Raw genomic sequence first — 18022 nt, 5'->3', positions numbered from 1 at the left:
ACTCACACAGACACACACACCACCACCATCAACTTTGCTAAATTGCTAATGAAAAACATTGACCAGGCAGCTGCAATTGAGCAGCAATGTCCATCCAACTATTTTCACGGTTGTTGTGGTCGTGATAATTTTGTGAAGCCACATCGAAAAGGCTCAGATGAGCTTGCCAATGTTCTACAAGTGGGGCATCCATCGCTTGTGTCTAGATCACACGCTGCACTGCGTTCTACTCCATCTTTTTCACTTTCATTTCTGTGTTTGCTCGTGCGCAGTGTGAGAGGTTACGTTGATACCCTCACGATGGCCACAGGATTTCAAAAAGGTTTGATTTTATTGCGACCATACGATTGCTGATCGGGAGCTGGTCGTGTGTTAATTGCTTCTCGTTACCCCATGTATACTACACGATGCACAACACACGATTACGGCAAAACTCGGGCCGATCCCCAAAACGGTTGCATGACTGAAAAATCATCTCAAAATCGGCCGAAAATCGCACAGTCTGTGCCCAGCTTTAAGGAATCTTTTTCCTGTGCTTGAATATTAATTTAAAGTCAGTGTTGTAGCTCAGACATTAACTCTGCTACTCTAAATGAACTGAAGGATATATTATTGTAGGTCTTTACCTTGTTGTTGTGATTTGGCACTACATAAATAACTGAATTTAACATAACTGAATTTAAGCTTTTGATAGCTTTTGTTCATAAACCTCTTCACCCGTTAAAATATAAAAACTTAAAGTTAAGTTTTGAAAATATAAAATAGATGGATAAAACTTAAAAGTCAAAGTTTAACCATTCAGACGTTTTGGACTGCAAATCACCAAAACGATTTCCTGTAAACAGCTCTTCATTCATCCATTTCAATCAAATCTAATAAATAGATGCAATTTAAGAAAAAATTAGATACAGAAATTCAGATACTGAATTTCTTTAAACTCATTGTGCAAAAGTCTTAAGCGACTCATCGTTTCTCAATATTTTGTGTAAGAGAGGCAAGACTTTCACCTAATGTATTTTTAAGTGCTCTCTAGGCTTTATCGGGGTCTTTCAAAGTTGTTCTTTGGACACTGGTTGTGTTTTAAATCATTTTCATTCCAGTCCTTGTACCTGAAAGGGGAATGTTTTTTCAGTCTCTGTTTTAACCTTGCAACCATACAAATTAAAATGTATTAGACCAGTGTTAACTTGATCGATGTGCATGGGTGTGTGACTCTTATTAGCTCATTTGGCTGAGTTTTGTGGGGGCTGGGTTGATATCTTTGGAAATGTGCAACAGGACTGAACAACGAAACAAACAAAGCAACCTCATGGTGCTTTCTGAAGAATGGGACATTAGAAGACTACCAATAAAATTGTATCTCGACTAATATGTGAAATCTATAAATTTAAGGTTTTCCTATTTGATACACGCTTTCACAAGATAACAAAGTGTGATATTCTGATGTCAGAGTTTTCATGAATCCAGCTCTGTGCTGAGAACTGTTTCTCTGACTGAGCAACCAAAATAAATTTAACAGACAAAGTCTGATTTTTCAGATCATCCCATCAAGTAGAAATTACTTCTGCACATTTTTAAGTTACATTTTGTTATAAATTAAAAATGATGTCACGAAGTTTTCAGATGTCTTAACATCAGTTTTAGTAACATACTCTCAACTTCAAACTTTTATGAATGGTTTTCTAAAAATAGTAATCTCAAAATCAGACAAATCTTTCGTGATTATTTTTATCATCCTAAGCTTCGGTGAAGTGTGTTCATAGTATCTTTTTGTACAAAATGAGAATAACAAAAACTGAAGACTAATTATTTAAACATATTGACTATTAGGACAACAAAGTTTCATAGGACTGCTAACTAGCAAACAATCTTCTAACAGAGTGTGCGTGCTAACTGTTACTCTGTAGCTCTTCCATTAACATTAGTAGCATCTTGTTGAAGTGCAAAACCCACAGTGTTTTTGACAACTTGGGGCAGCAGCAAAAGAATAAAAATGTGCCGTAAACCCAGCACTCACGTAGTATTAATACAGCTGAGGTAAATTTTTAATCTTTGTTGCATAGTTACACCTGAAGCAGACAGAGGACAACCTGAGCATTCACCTACAGTCATGTTTATGGCTCCATTGCCACAAATTCAACAACTATTTTTCTTTTATCTTTTTCGGCACCTCCACCAACTTTACAAGACTGGCTTTGCTCTTTAGCTGCCAAATATGTCACTTAATTCACAGGTAGCTAACAACTGCGTCTGTCGGCCATTTGATCTGAGCCAGTGGACTTCTGTGAAAACAGCTGACTACTGCAGCTGGAAACAAGGCTGCAAGACTGAGACTAATTAACTGTCTTCATGACAGGCTTTCTTTCTCAGATTACAAATACTAATTTGGTAATGTCAAAATACTGATAAATGTGTCTTTAAGTTTCTTTTATACTGTAATGTTTAATATCAAAGACCCAGTAAAAAGTAACAAAATTAAAATGAAAAATGAAGTGTCTCCACAGCACTACATATGGTTCAAGGTGTTGAACTACAGTCTAAAACTTCTGTGGCTCATCCACTTGCTGTCCACATACACTTCCATAACTTTTTTTCATAAACAAGTTAAAATGGATGCTACTTCAAATGATACAGATAGCACTTTTTGAAACCAGTGACAACATACATTGCATCCTAATATGGTATGACATTTATGGCTTTTAAATATTTGAATTGATGCTTCTGGGCCAGAAGACCTGTCTGCTCCTTTATATCCCACTCTAGCCCCCTCACGTCTATCCAGACTTTTTAAATGTATCGAAAGTGGCCAGTGCAAAGTACAGCACGCCAACCCTTTTTTGCTATGTTTACTTAGCATAGAACTGGAAATATTATAGAAAATAATTCAGTGATTTTTTAAAAATCATTTTGGTTTCTCACAACACCACTTATGCTTTTAGGTAATGGAATATGACACTGCAGTTTTTTAATGTGTAATGTGTGTTGCTATTTCACAAGTGACCATCCATTTTCGATTGCATCAGCCTAACCACAATTTTAACTCTTACTGGACAGTGTGGTCTTTTTAACTATGACACTGTACAACTGTTGTACAAAGGTTTGTGCAGATGTTCACATGAAGATAGCCAGAGTACATGCAAAATGTAGTTTTTGAATAATCTTTTAATGTACATGACCCATGGCATGTCACTCACCCTTTTTTCTTTCTTTCTTTTTAAATTAGAAGAAAATTAGAAGGTTGCCGGATCAATCCTTGACTCATCCATTACATGCACTGGAAAAAATGGCCCTCCAAAAACAAGAAAAAAAAACTTAATACAAGATATTTTTGCTTGAAATAAGTGAAAAAATCTGCCAATGGAACAAGTGAAAATTCTCTTGACAAGATTTCTTGAAATAAGACAGTTTGATTAGCCTTACAAGATCTTGAAATTAGCCGGAAAAACTCATTCTTAGCTATATTTTACTAGTGTTGTGAAGTTTGTGTGTCTCATAATAAGTTTGTGACGCTCAAAAGTAGCATTTCCCCCTCAAAAGTAGCTTCTTTTTTTAAACCTTCCAACATCACACTCTTTGTTTTAAGTGTATATAACTTATTTTGAGTTCTAAAATGTGACACTGTTCTAGATTTAAGTACAACACCTTACTTGAAATAAGATTAGAAACTGGCATTTTGAGACAAAATTTATTTAAGTTAGCATTTTTTTACTAGTATTTTTGTAATAATTCTCCATTTCTAGTGCATTTACCTTTCTATACAGCAGTAATACTGTTCTAGATTCAAGACATTTACCTGCTACTTATAAGACAAAAAAATGAAAACTATAGATTTGCAGAGCAGCAACTTTATTGGTAAAGCCCCATAAACAGAGAGGACTGCATTAAAGAAGCCATTTTGCAGTGACTTTTTGTTCTGCCCAATCTGGCCCTTAATACACTGCTAAAATCTGTGCATTGCACAGGCACAATTCAAAGCACAGACAAACACACTGCTAGGCATACTAAAACTGCTCAACCTGTAACATTTGTTATTAATACAAAGTGTTTTTATCATTTAAATTAAAGGTCCTGGACTATATTAACATGGACATTTGACAACATTCTTCAAACAATACCATTGTAAAATTATCATTAAGGATGCACAGAGCCTATCTGCTGAATACACTGTAGCCTAAACTCAACATTAAAAAAACAAAACAAAAAAAAAACAAACCCTTTAAAATCAACTAAAAGCTAGGCAAACCAAACATAAAATGTCGGCATGTTCGCCGATATTATCGTGCATCCTTAACTATAAAACTGGGCTAACCTGGCCAATTTCCAAACAAAAATCAATCGCAACCAACATGGCCTTGGAAGGAGAGAAGAAGTGCTTTCCTATAGTCCACATCTTAACCACACTGGCTCTACTGGCCAATAAAAGCATTCCAGTCAGCCATGCTCTTCTTGTAAGATGATGTGAGATCTCGCTCATGGATTTTGTCCAAGAGAACCTCCGTCTGTATGACGGAAAGAAGAGTGGCTACACACTTTGGGTATGTAAGGTGTAGGGTATAATAGTAGGCCATAAGGTATAAAGCACCCTCCGTAACCTCGTCTTTTGGAAACGTGGTTATTGGCACATCTCCTACCGCTAGGATGCAGTTGGACGGACTCACGATCAGGACTGGGCAGGAGAGAGGACGTTTCATCAAATAGGTATTAGGGTCTTCTTGGTCCTTTAACACAGACAAACTTTTGTAAGGACTATGCACTTTTGTTTCAAACACATAACTAAAGCTAAATTACAACAAAAGTTGAGGTTCTGAGAAAACACATCTGAAATTGCTACTTTTTAATTATTCTCGATGGAATTACTGTTCACATATGTCTAGCCTTCCTGAAAAACAGAAAACCAAGGCTACATTTAATTAGGTATCATTGAGGTGATAAAAATGTGCTACCACGTAATGCATCCATGTTTGTATTTACTGGTCACAGAGATCTAAGCTGTGAGAAACCTCATTCCAAAAATGTGTTTTAGGTGCCTTTGAAGGCTTAGAACATATAGTATGTGAATATAAAATACTTTGGCACTTATCAGAAGCAGCATTTTTTTAATACTGTTGTCCCAAAAAGAACAAAAACAAAAAACAACTGCTACATTTTACACAACTCACCTCAAGGACATGCACCAGAGCCTCACTCGCATCCCGTGCCCTCTTTGGAGGAGCAGAGGTGGATGGGAACAGTGATGGCAGCACACGCAGGACCTCAAGAGCCTGTTCAGCTGTACAGAAAAAAGAATCATCTCATTACCACACTTAAACAAAATCCTCAAGATAAAAAAACAAAAACAAAACAACAACAACAACAACAACAAATATTTGGCCAGTGATAACCATCATGGATTGAAAAGGTGAACAACAAGACACTAGCACATGAAAGTTAAAGCTGTAATCCACAGTTTAAGCTTGTCACAGTAACCTAAAAAAATGCTAAATTGTGTAGATAATTGTTGTATACTGTGTTTATAGTAGGCTAATATGACTTATGCTTGAATGCTAACTATGCCTACATTGACCTACATTGCATTAATGTTAGTCTGTAAAACTTAATGCTGAGGAGGGGAGGGAGGGGGAACAAAAAGGGATTTATCTTACATTGTATGTTGTGTAGGCTCAGTGATTAGTGAGCCTACACAACAATCTTTCCCTAAACTGGCCTGTTGGTTTTTATTTTTAGTCTTTTGTAGCGTTGAGTCTGTTTTCCCTGCGCGTAGTAAAGGTGCGGCTTTCAGCTCCTTCAAGAAGGAGAGGGGGAGTGGGGGATTAGGCCTTTAAAATTTCAAATTCTCCTCCTCCTGTCCTCAGTGGCATCACTTTGCGGACCACTGCTTTAACATGCTTAAAGATCCAAACTATACTCTGATGACTAATAACACCAAAACATCATTGCTTACCTTTATCCATTCCCATTGGGGGCTTCAGCGTCTTTTTCCATACACCAAAAAACTGCACCTTCTGGCAGAAATCTTGCCATCTTCCCTTCAGTTCATTGATGAAGTTGGCATTTTCTTTATCCAAAATGCGATGAAGCTCCTCCATCACCTATAAAATATTCAGCATACCAATACAAACATGTCAATGCATCACTGAGGAGCAAGAAGTTGGTATGATAAACACTGTTTGGTTTGAATCACGTGGATTCAACAATGACTTACATGTCCAATGTCCTTGAAGCAAGGATATGCTTCTAGAACCTTTTTGTGTCTGTCCTCCTCGCGAATAGTATTTGAATCAATGAATGCTCTTCTGGCTGAAAATTCCAAATCCAGGAGCTGAGAGACATCCTGGTGGTTTGGGTTTTTTCTTTTAAACAAAGTTTGTAGGGTCTTGTAGTGTTTGGCCAAGGTTGCTGGACAGTGGGTGTCTGGACTAGAGATGGACCGATCCGATATTACGTATCGGTATCGGTCCGATACTGACCTAAATTACTGGATCGGATATCGGCGAAAAATAAAAAATGTAATCCGATCCATTAAATATCAAAAAAGCAGCTCACAAAACTTGCGACACAGCGTAACTCAGCTCATAACCGTAGCACGTAGGAGCAGTGTGCTCACGTGATAGAGCGGCTGTGTGTATTTGTAGCCTCGCTAGCAATCCGGCAGTTCATCTCCGAAGTTATCCCAGAGAGAAGTAAAGCAAGTGTGTAAGTTCATCTCTGAATGTTTGTAAAGCGTTCCCATGTTAAGCTTAACAACCGATATATGGAGCGACTGCCTCTCTCTCTCCCTCACCTTCCTACTTCAATCGTGAAACTGCTTAACGATCAGCTGATCGGCTTTTCTGTCGGGAGTCCGTCTCTCTTCTTTGTTTTTGGCCCACTTTGCCCCAGAAAGAGGAAACCAGCGGCTGAACAACAGCAGCACGTTTAAGCTTGATAAGCTGTTGTTAGAATTTATTTAATATTACTTTCTACACCAGGATCCTTTTCTATGTAGCTGACGGCTGGTAACTGTGCAGGGGCGGATCTAGCAAAGTTTAGCCAGGGGGGCCGATAGGGCATGAACAGGGAAAAGGGGGCACAAAGACATACTTTTCTTTCTTATTCTCATTTAAAATGTCTAGCTTTTAATAAATAATTATCTGAATCTTACACCCAAAGTTTTAATCTGATGTAAAATGTATAGAAGTCCATTACTGTATATAGTAACTATTAAGTCTAATATACCCCAGTAAGCTATAGTACTTTTTCCTTTGGGAAGGTACCATCTGTGCAGTCTGCAATTCTGTTGAAGAAAGATGTTGAATCTATTTAATTATTCTTGAAAAATAATTTATTTCTGTGCATTTTTTTTCACCCTGCATCAAATTAAAGTTGATTACACTGATTAAGCATCATGAGGTGGAGGGTGGGGGGTGGTTCCCTATTTCTTTTGCTGGGAGTTTGCAACCCTATTAGTTAGGTTGCTTAATATTTCTGCTAAGTACTCTTTAAAATACCAGAATAGGGAGGATGGAGTAGGTTTAAGTTTATTAGACCGATCAGTGTTGCTGAACTATGAAATATTTTGGGTGCAGTGTATTTTTTTACACACAGGTATAACAGAATAGCTTTAGTGTTGTTGTTTATTTAAACTTGAGTATGAACTTATACAAAATGCAGCAAGATATTAAAAAAACAGTTTTATTGATTAAAAAACACACAATATCGGATTCATATCGGTATCGGCAGATATCCAAATTTATGATATCGGTATCGGTATCGGACATAAAAAAGTGGTATCGTGCCATCTCTAGTCTGGACTGTTGATATCTGCAGGCTTGTTTGCTGCAAGACACAAAATTACATAAATAATGTCTCTCACTTAAAAAAAAAAAAATCTTATGTCATTAAAATGACAAACGTCAGAAATATGCCATAAAAAAATATAGATTATACTTTAATGGAGTGAAATCTTAAAAAAAAAACCAAAAAAAAAAAACAACAACTACAGCTCTGAACTTAACTATTAAATACTTATTCATTTTTCAAAATATTTACCATGTAAATGCCAATTTACATATACAATTATATGTAGGCACACAAGTGCACCCCTACAAAGATGTGCCCCCCCCCACACACACACACACACACACACGAGGCAGTTGGATGGACTCACTATTAGGACTTGGCAGGGTAGAGGGTTCTTCTTCAAGTAGGTTTTGTGCTTTCCTTTTTCCTTAAAGACATAGCAAAGAGATATTTTGTGTCAGGGTAATACATTTTAAAAATTAGTTTGGAACCTAAATTAAAAAACAGTTAAAAAGAGACAAAAAAAAAGCCTCTAGTGAGGCACATTGTTTTTTAAAAACATTACTTTACATGATATACTGAGTGGTTATAGACAGTGATGTTGCACAGACTTATACTATAAACACACCACAGTACCCAGCTCTTTAAATTTATAATATACTGGCTTTTATTAATACCAATACTTTATTAACATTAATTTCCACAGAAATGTTAACAAACTGATGATAAAACAGGAAAAATGTGATGTAGTTATCATTTTCTGATGCCCATTTTAAAGCCTTTTACTTCTGTCATGTCAGGACTGCCACCTTAACTCAACATGCCGGTATATTTGTTTTATTTTTTTTATGATGACCACACAGTGACCAGTTTGTAAATTTAAAGTTGAAACTCACCTTCTAACTCACTTGTTTTACTGGCCGACTCTGGGCTGCTCCTCCCTTCTGTGGACAGATCCAGAATGATTGTTGAGTCACTTGAATCCATTTCTTCTACGTCACTTGGCTGATCAAGACGTCGCCTCTTGGCAGAGCTGCAAAGATTACTCAGTTAATCAATTAGTTATCAACTATAAACTCAATCAATTCATATCTTTATTGTATAGCCATTTTCATATATACAAAGTGCTTCTTCCTTTCATGCTAAAACAGGTGAGGAAACTAAAGGCAGGTCACCAAATACTTGATTGATCATTTTGGATCACTTCTTTCTTTCTTTCCTTAATAAAATGCCCAAACATGATTTTAGCTTTTTTGTTTGTCCTCTATCGTTGAAATTAAAATTGTCAGGTTGTGGACAAAAGAAGACTTTTGAGGAAAAACTTTCACAACTTTCAGACATCGTACTGACTAAACAACTTATCAATTAATGAGGAAAATGAATAACAGAATTATCACTGCTAAAATTTAAATTAATTAGTTTCAGCCTTACCTCTTTGAATGTCTCCCATCTGGAGTGGCTTTTTGGGGGGATCTCACATTTTGCAGTCTTTTGTTTAGCTGTGTGTACACGGTAACCTGTATAGGACATTTAATAAATTTTTCCAACCACTACTAAAATGTCAAACATGAAACACTTTGGTATTGAAGTGGATGCATTTCACTTACCCATGTATTCTTGATGCCTTGGTCCTGTAGCATAGGGTAGTACTGTACTATTCTCTTTGCCATTGCTGTAATTTCTGGTTTTGATGGGTATCTATGCGATTCTCCATCCCCTTTTGCCCTCAGGATTGCAATCATACTAGTCATGGTGTTTCGGATGAGCCGACATCTGAGCTCCTTTGACATTTTGCAGCTGCACTCCTCACCTTTCTTTGAACACTCAAAGTATTGTTGGCGGACTTGCTCAAGCTCAGTGTCAGTGTGCAATACATATTCTGGATAGAATAACTTCACAACCTTTTCAGGGCTTGTGCATTTTGCAGGAGTTGCATTTACAGTAGTGGATGTCTGTTGCTTGGGTGACTCATTAATGGAGGAGCTGCTTGAAGACTTTGAGTCATCTTGGCCAGATTCCTGTAAAATAAATAATAATGAATAAAAGCAAAATGCAACATTTGTGTGTGTGTATGTGTGTGGGGGGGAATAGTGAAGAGCCATTCAACTCTGCCCACGGTTAAACTGGTTGTAATCGGTGGTTTGATCACATTCCAGAGTTGAGAAACCTGGTGAACTGATTTGACAATCACACTGGTTGTTACTCTGCAAGTGTTTTCTATGATGGACGGTGGTTCCTACAATGTAAGGCAGCTTCAGGGGGACAATATTTTCTATTCACAACTAAGTGACCATAGACTGACCATGATGTGACTTATTTATCAAAGTTGAGGTTTGCAGATTGATTTATTCAATACCCTAATTTTGATGTAAAAAAAAAAAAAAAAAAAAAAAAAAAAAAAGTGTTATTCTTCACAAGTCTATAAAATTCCCTCTTTAAATTGTAATGATTACCTATATTGCACCCTTCAATTCTATATAAGAACATACAAAAGAAAATTCAGGTAACAGTAGTATATGTGGTTTGTAGTATTTTAGTTGTGATTAATCACAGAGTTGTGTTGTGATTAACTGAGTGCATTTTCTAAAACAATTGACAGCCCTCATTAATAGCAGGTTGATAGCAGGTTCATTCCATTATTCCCTTAAAATAAAATAGGTAGATTTGGTGACTGGTGTTAAAACAAAAAAATAATTACAAAAGGAACAAAAACACGACGATGCCAATTTTAAGGGGTGGTGAGTGACTGAGAAACTGACCTCCAGTACATCCTGACAGGCACGCCAGACAGCTTTTCTCCGTAAAAAGTTCTCTGGGCCTGGGAAAAGATCCTGCAAGTCTTCACGAGACAGGGTGCCCATCATTCCCTCGCTGATGTTTGCAGCTATGAACACATTGGAAGAAAAACATAGCAAGATGAAATTATGCCCTACAAAGGAAAGTGCATGAGAGACGAGACTATTAAAGTTCACACTTCATTAAAATTTTGTTGCTATTGCTAACTAGTTTAGTATAGAAATGTGGATACCTCATTGTCTGCTACTGTTTTTTGTATAGAGCTAATGATCAGCATGCTAAAAAGACTGTACTTAAGCAAAAGTAGTGTTACTTCAAAATAAAATGAAGTAGAAGAAAAAAGTATTCTCCTCAAAAAATTACTTAATTAAATTTAAAAAAAAAATATCTGCTGGGCTAACTGCTGTGGAAAAATTCTGTTTACAGACAAACATAAATCATCACATTACTTTAGTAGCATTGTTGACCTCATTTTTTATATATTGGACACTGAATTTTTATCCAGCTTTAGGTATTGTTAAAGGAACTGAGCTTTTTTGAATGTAGAGGAGTACAGTTACTTCTTTACAAATCTACTCAAGTAAAAGTGAAAAATATAGTGCAGTAAAACTACTCTTAGAAGTACCTTTCTTCCCCAAAAGTTAATCAATTAAATGTAAATTGGTAAATGTTACTGAGAACTATCCACCTCTAAGGATGAATAAATACACTTGCATAAGTAAAACAAATAACTACAAATGTTCCTAAAATGAGGAAATGATCACATGAAATGGAAGGTAAAAAAATTACTTAAACATCATCAACGACATTACTTATAAAATAATGTAATTTACACACTTCCGTATTCATACACCTATGTAAAACATAAGTCCATTTAATCTGTTTAAAAATAAAATTTGCATACATTACCCATTAAAACCGACACTGTGACCTCATCCAGTCCTTCCATGCTGTTAGCCTATTTAGCACACTAGTTAGCTTTTTTGGCGTTAGCTTGCCTCGTCCAGTCACTGTTCGGCTGCAACGTTACACAATATAAACACACCAAAACATTTAGAACTTTCGAAAGGAGTGTAATATGTACAAAAAAATGAGCACTGTATAATACATTTTAACTTACTTCCAATGAAACACGGATGCAAAAAACTCTCTGACAGTAGTGGCAGGCACGTGTCTGCATGAACTTAAGATGTCCACCAGATCATTCACGACAGCCAGAAACGAAGTTCGTCTTCAATTTGCCTGACATTTCTTTGGTCCAAAAATCCTAAAAGGATGATTGATTGGTTTTTAAACCAAACAACTGTCTCTGTGCATTACAAAATAACGTTAATTATTATAGGTTAATAAAAAAATAATTTAGTTTATCCCCCACATTTACGACAATTTAGCAGGCGCGTGTAACCATGGTAACGAGTTATTTTACGGCACAACTGCAGCCCGCGCTACCGAATGAAAGATACTAGCTTCCAACATGATTTGGCGTTGCTTTCTATGCTACGTGTTTGTAGCATTGAGTCTGAGACAACTTTTGAGTCACATTAACACCATGCACAGCCGCAGCCCTGACTTTCGCGTGGTGTGTGGAATTGATGGCTGTCCGAGTGAGTACAGAGTATATAACTCCTTCTACTATCACGTAAAGCGGACACACGCGCATCACCTTCTCGGAGTGGAAGCGGATGAGGAGGAAGGATCAACCCGCCACGGTTTACCTGGAGCAGGTGAAAGGACGGCCCCAATCAACCAAACTAACGCCAGTTCTTCAGTAACTGACGAGGGCTCAAGCATCCCCGCACTAACGGTAAGTTATTTTAACAAAAGCCAGAGAAACGAGATGCAGAAGCTGTAACATAATGTTAGCATTTACTTTGGCTCATCCAAGTACGTCCATTAAATGTGTTGTTTTTGACAGACTCATGTTGTACTTTTATTTTAACAGTGGTGAGTGTCGAACTAGTTGCTTCACTAAATTAAGTAACTCACCTGAAATGTAAATGAGAGCTGTGGCAGGAACGCAAAGCTGCAGTCTTGTCAGACAGTGTTTTTTTCAGTCATCCGTTCGCTCCGGTGAATGCATCCAAACTTTGCAGAAAGTCCTATTAGTTTTAAAAAAAAAAGTTGATATATTGTTGAAATCAGCTGGTAAAAGCCAGTCAGCTAACTGAATAGGTCGCTATGATGTTTACATATAATGTGTTCAAGGTCAACTTAGAGAATGAGTATTAGGCAAAGCAAACCAAAATGACATGATTTGTTCAGAGTTACTGTCAAAAAAAATTTAAACACACAAAAAAATACTCATCATCACATTAATAAGAGCATTAAAGTCAATATTACTTTTATTGTCAGTATTGGTTATTTTTTTTAAAGGTGAAACTACTAAATATAACATTTCAAATTGTCAGTAACTTGTCCGACAGTAAATAACTGACATAACTAATTACTTTCATACAAACCAATCTGTAAGTTATTTTGTATATTTTTTAAATGAGTAATCAGTTATAACTATTTACATTTCCGAAGTAACAGTAAGACTACTGACAACATTAACTGTTACTTTTTTTTCTAAAACTATCTTTTGTTTTTTTTCCTTCTTTACCTTTTTTTCTTAGTAACTCCGGAGGTTATGTTTTTGGTGGCATTTGTCTGACTGTTAAAATTTTCAGGAAATGTCACAAATGGGCCAATAAACAAGTAATTCAATTTTGGGGGTGATCAGGCATGATCAAGGAATTTAAACTATACTGTACTTAACTCTCCGTGTGCTTTGCTAGTCTTATTAATCTATTATCAAGTACTGCTTTGTTTGTCATTTTAGTTGTCATTTTAAAAGCTCAAAGACATCAGTCAGTAAAAATACATCTACCTTGTACCTTATGGGCATGAATCTAGCTAACTAATGAATGCAATATTATTTGTTGATTGCTACCAATCAATGCAATTATTTATTTCTGATTTAATAGATATGTTTTTGTTATTCTGTTTCAGAGTGGATTTCAAGAAGATGGAGAGGGTCACCTGAATCTTGACATTTATAAACATGCAACTGCATTTCTTCTTCAAGCCAAGGAAACTCATCGGCTGACACAGGTAATTTATGCCATTAATTTTCCATTGAATTGTATTTCATTGTTAGAGAACCTAAAAGCATTATGCTTAACAGCGCTCAAGCTATAACTTGGGCATTGTTCAGACCTGGCATCCTGAATGATCTGATCATAAATGGACAGCTTTAGGTATGTGAGTGAAACACCTGACATTAGAATGTGTCTCCATGTACTTCATGGGTGACCACTCAGATCTCACTCCCCCACTATATATGGAAATAGACATGTATGTTGCATCCAAAATCTGCCTATCACTATATTTCCTTAGCATGAGCTAAGAATAGAGACAACATAATACACACAACACAAATTTTCAATTTGCATTTCCACCTATGAACCGATTCCTCAAAATGCATTATAATTAAGTGAAAACAAGGTCTTAACGTTGCATAAGGCAATATTATTCTTTACAACAAAAAAATTGGGTGGTGGAGGTAACTTATTTTGCTCATTGCATCTCACTAACTTTATGTAACTGAAGGGTTCCATTTTCAAAAATTGTGTCTCTGTGAGTTTGCATGTTGACTGTGTTTTCATATGAATTTTGTAATTAAGGATTTTCCTTTGTTTTTTCCTCTTCCACAGAGAGCTGTTAACCACATCGTGAGTGGAGTCCAGCAATATCAGGCCGTATTATTGGAGCACCTAAAACAACAAATGAGTGACATGATTGAGAGACATTCTGGGGACCTGGATCAACTAAAGAGTGATGCAGTGGGGGTATTTGACCAGTTTGTTGACCCTTTCACTCAAATTGCTTCCACCCATTTGCAGGACAAGACCATCAAAAAACTGTTAAAACCAGTTGAACCAGAGATTATTGTCACAAAACAAACAGTCTGTTATTCGAAGCGTGGAGACTCCAGAGTTCTTGCCATTAAGGACCATTGTTTTCATTACATACCGTTGGTGAAAAGTTTGGAGCAGCTGCTATCACATGTAGTTTCACATGTAGAACATGTAGTTTCTGTACAGTGGATTATGCTACATGGAAATAAGCATTCATGTGAAAAATCTTTGGTTATTTCTGATGTCATAAATGATGCTCCAGAGTTTGCACTTGTTAAAAACATCTATATTGTAAATGCATCTGTGTATTGTTTTGAATGCCAGCCTCTCTCTACAGTTGGGTGGAAAGATCAGTATTTAGCTTATGAGGTAGAAGTTCCCTGTCTAGCTCAGGCAAATATTTTTGTGGATGCTGGAAATCTTGTTGATTATACAGCATACCACTATGTAAACTTTAATAATTCCAGTGAAGTATGATCTCACTGACATCATCAAACATCATTCTTGAGTCTTTTGTGAATATGTGGGCTGAAATAATGTTTTTAAACACTGGCAAAAAATTTATTGTTCTATTTACTTTTTATTTTACTTTTGGCGCAATCTGTTCAGTGCAACACAACTGAGAGGGAAACAATTTCAGTCTTTTGCCTCTTTCAATGTCACATTGATATGGTTTGACTGGTATGTAAGAAAAATAAATACACTGTGCTTAAGATACTAAGACTCATAATAATGCAATGTTGGGCATGTTATTAATCTGCAGTTCTCAATAAAGTAGATTTGATGTCCTGATTCAAGTTAGGTCTATTTCTTGAAACAAGATGATACATCTTTTACAAATAACACAGCAGCTTAAAACGTTTATGAAATGTCAAAAAAGCTTGTTTCGTGTGAGATATGACTCAAAACAATATGTTTTCAAGAGTTTTTCACTTAACAAGATATCCAAGATGCACTGTCTAAAAACAAGTTCCTATATCTCACTGAAACATTACTCTTTAGCTGATTATGGCTTATTTTAAGTGTGATTAGATATTTTTACTTGAAATAAGACAAATATACTTGGTAAGATTTTGAGTTTTTGCAGTGTGTCCTACAGTATTCCTCAGCAGGATACTAAACACCAATTTGCCCCTTCAGGCTACAGTCCCAAAAAAACAATATCTCTTCTTTAGTATTTAACTGTGATCATGAAGCTGACAGAAACGCTTAAAACCAGCGTAAAGACACTTCAAAGCGATCGCTACTGCAATTCTATGGTACAGGTAGCATAATTTTCCTGCATTTGTGCTACTTGCATTTTAACCTCACATTCATGTCCTTTCATGCAATAAAAATAAAAGTAATATGCATATTGCTCTTCCCAAACATTGTAGAATGCCACTATTTTACTCCTCCTTCCAAAAAAACTGAAATCAGCTGATTGTGAGAAACTAAAATGAATGTTTAATGTACTTTTTGTTTCTAACAGCTTGTTGTGCAGAGAATTGAAGAACATTTACAATGGAATTAACAACATAATTGTAATTGCAATGTAATCATTATTTAGTTAAATGCATTATGTAAAAGTTTTACCAAAAAATGTAATGTGCTAACAGTACAACATTACATTTAACTCCTGTATGTGGAAAGAAAGGCTGACTGCTGTTAGCATTTCTGTTTAATTCAGAAAGAATAATGTATTAATATGCATGATATTTATGCACGTTGTCATGGCATTAACTTTGCTGCACTGGCCAAAGGAGATGTGGATGCAGAAATTAGAATTGATAACAATCTTTTGAAGACCTTCATATATATATATTCATGTTACTTGACTTGGGTGCACTGCTATTCTGTATTCTAAAATGCACTCACACCTCATTCAGAACTGCATGGTGTTGTTTGGATTTTATATTTTTCCTTGAACCAACAAGCCTCATTTCCGTTTTGTTTTGTTTCTGACACTCGTGACACAGCATGGCAAGTTATCACTGCTGGACCGAGGAAACATTTATAACTTTTCACTTGTTATGGATGAACAAGATCAGAGAAAACAAATGAGGAAGCCACGGTTTGTCGAACGCCACTAAGCTTCCAAGACAAATTCAGGAGATAGGAGAGATATGAGAGGGCTTCTCACAGTGGCAGCTGGACTTTGGCTCCAGCTGTGGATTTACAACAGCAGCTGCTGAGAGAAAACCTCATATAGAAACTGGGAAGAAAGGCCTAGAGATTTACATGCACCGTCTTGAAAGAGCTTTATTGGATTTTGCCCTTCCTTTACTGTGTTTTATGGCTTTTTTATGCTAATATGATCTGCAAAATCACAAAACCCACAGCACCTGAACTTACTGACGTACTTTGCTGGCAATTCAGCCTTATCTTCAGTGGCTTTTCAATGCCACCATGTAACGCATTTTCATATTGTCCACCTAGGAAGGATCAGCTGTCAAACATTTTTTATTTCTTCACAAGGACTCCTACTTCAAGCCCCAAGGTTACACTTAATTTAACATCTGTCGATCATTTGAGGAGCATATGCATATATATCTTTTTAGTAGCTACATTTGGAAAACACATTTCGCATGGGACTGTGTGAGTCAAAGGAAAAGCAGACAGTATCATTTTGGGATGGTATTTGTGGACTTTTGGACCGATCACAACGCTGTCAGATCTTAAGTTTGCAGTGGTGCGCTGTTAAAAACAATGCTAGGATTTTACTGATTATTTTGTAAGCATAAAATGCAGCATTTGCATTGAGTAGAAGGCAAATCTAAAATATCTGTTTCCTCTTTGAGGGAATAAAGAATTTCTAATGGTCTGTGGTTGGCTGGCAGCGTGAACACAACAGTCTCCATTTATCTAAATTAGAGATTTAGCAGATCACTGAGCATTTTTCTTTTTTTCTCTTAACTTGGATTTTAACCTCACGTTTTTGCTTAAAATGTGTTGATGCTGTGTCAGATATTCTAGATAAGGCATATTATGCTGAAATTATCCTTCCATTTTCTATTAAACACCTTTACAACATGCAAATCTCTCTTGTTTGCTTATGTAGTCATTCCCTAAAAGAACAAAAAAAACCTTGAATGTGCATTATAAAAAAATGTTTTTTGAACATGAAAGCATGCATGGATAGTCCACCCACAAAATAAAATACCATACCTGTAAAAGAGCCTAAAATGGGTTCTTAAACTGATTACAGATTAATGATTCTCTGGTTGCTGTTGAGTTATTTTCGTTTAAGAAAACATTTAAGTTCTCTACACTATTTGTCAGTATTTTTAGTGACACTGACGCTTATTTTGGTGCTATACTTTTACCACGTTCTTTCACTGCAAGTGCATTTATCCTTGAAATCCTGTTCAGAGGGTGTTTTTGTCTTTTGCAGCTGGACCTATAAAAAGATTCTTTTGATCCTTATCACAGAAAACATTTGTTCCCACAAGTAGTCTCTGCACGGGAAGAGCTGTGGCATCATGCAGGGGGATGAAAGAAGAAGGCTCTCGCTCTGAAATGTAATTCATTCAGCTCTTCCTGTCAGTACTCTTGCAGACTCTTCACAT

General features: G+C 36.3%; 2 protein-coding genes across 5 annotated transcripts; one reads left to right on the top strand and one right to left on the bottom strand.

Annotated features, from left to right (window-relative positions):
- Window positions 1–3829: 3829 nt before the first annotated feature.
- LOC109194274 (uncharacterized) lies at window positions 3830–11831 on the bottom strand. Of its 4 annotated transcripts, none has more exons than XM_019351111.2 (12): window positions 11696–11831; window positions 11485–11593; window positions 10539–10663; window positions 9387–9797; window positions 9211–9296; window positions 8676–8812; window positions 8147–8206; window positions 7793–7815; window positions 6203–6418; window positions 5942–6089; window positions 5160–5269; window positions 3830–4718 (listed from the first exon to the last, which is right to left on the bottom strand). In XM_019351111.2, exons 2-12 carry the CDS (start codon window positions 11522–11524, stop codon window positions 4407–4409), a joined length of 1668 nt encoding a protein of 555 aa, XP_019206656.1. In that variant the 5' UTR covers window positions 11525–11593; window positions 11696–11831; the 3' UTR covers window positions 3830–4406. The 4 variants fall into 4 exon arrangements, with proteins under 4 accessions (XP_019206656.1, XP_019206657.1, XP_019206658.1 ...); XM_019351112.2 differs by having other exon boundaries at window positions 8688–8812; XM_019351113.2 differs by having other exon boundaries at window positions 9720–9797.
- A 189-nt stretch (window positions 11832–12020) lies between these two features.
- Window positions 12021–15266, top strand: LOC109196683 (uncharacterized). Its single transcript, XM_019351116.2, has 3 exons — window positions 12021–12379; window positions 13567–13668; window positions 14271–15266. Exons 1-3 carry the CDS (start codon window positions 12050–12052, stop codon window positions 14949–14951), a joined length of 1113 nt encoding a protein of 370 aa, XP_019206661.1. The 5' UTR covers window positions 12021–12049; the 3' UTR covers window positions 14952–15266.
- The last annotated feature ends 2756 nt before the right edge of the window (window positions 15267–18022 follow it).

The sequence above is a fragment of the Oreochromis niloticus genome, linkage group LG22, assembly GCF_001858045.2.
Source record: "Oreochromis niloticus isolate F11D_XX linkage group LG22, O_niloticus_UMD_NMBU, whole genome shotgun sequence".
Taxonomy (NCBI): Eukaryota; Metazoa; Chordata; class Actinopteri; order Cichliformes; family Cichlidae; genus Oreochromis; species Oreochromis niloticus.
This window is presented reverse-complemented; position numbering and strand designations above follow the sequence as displayed.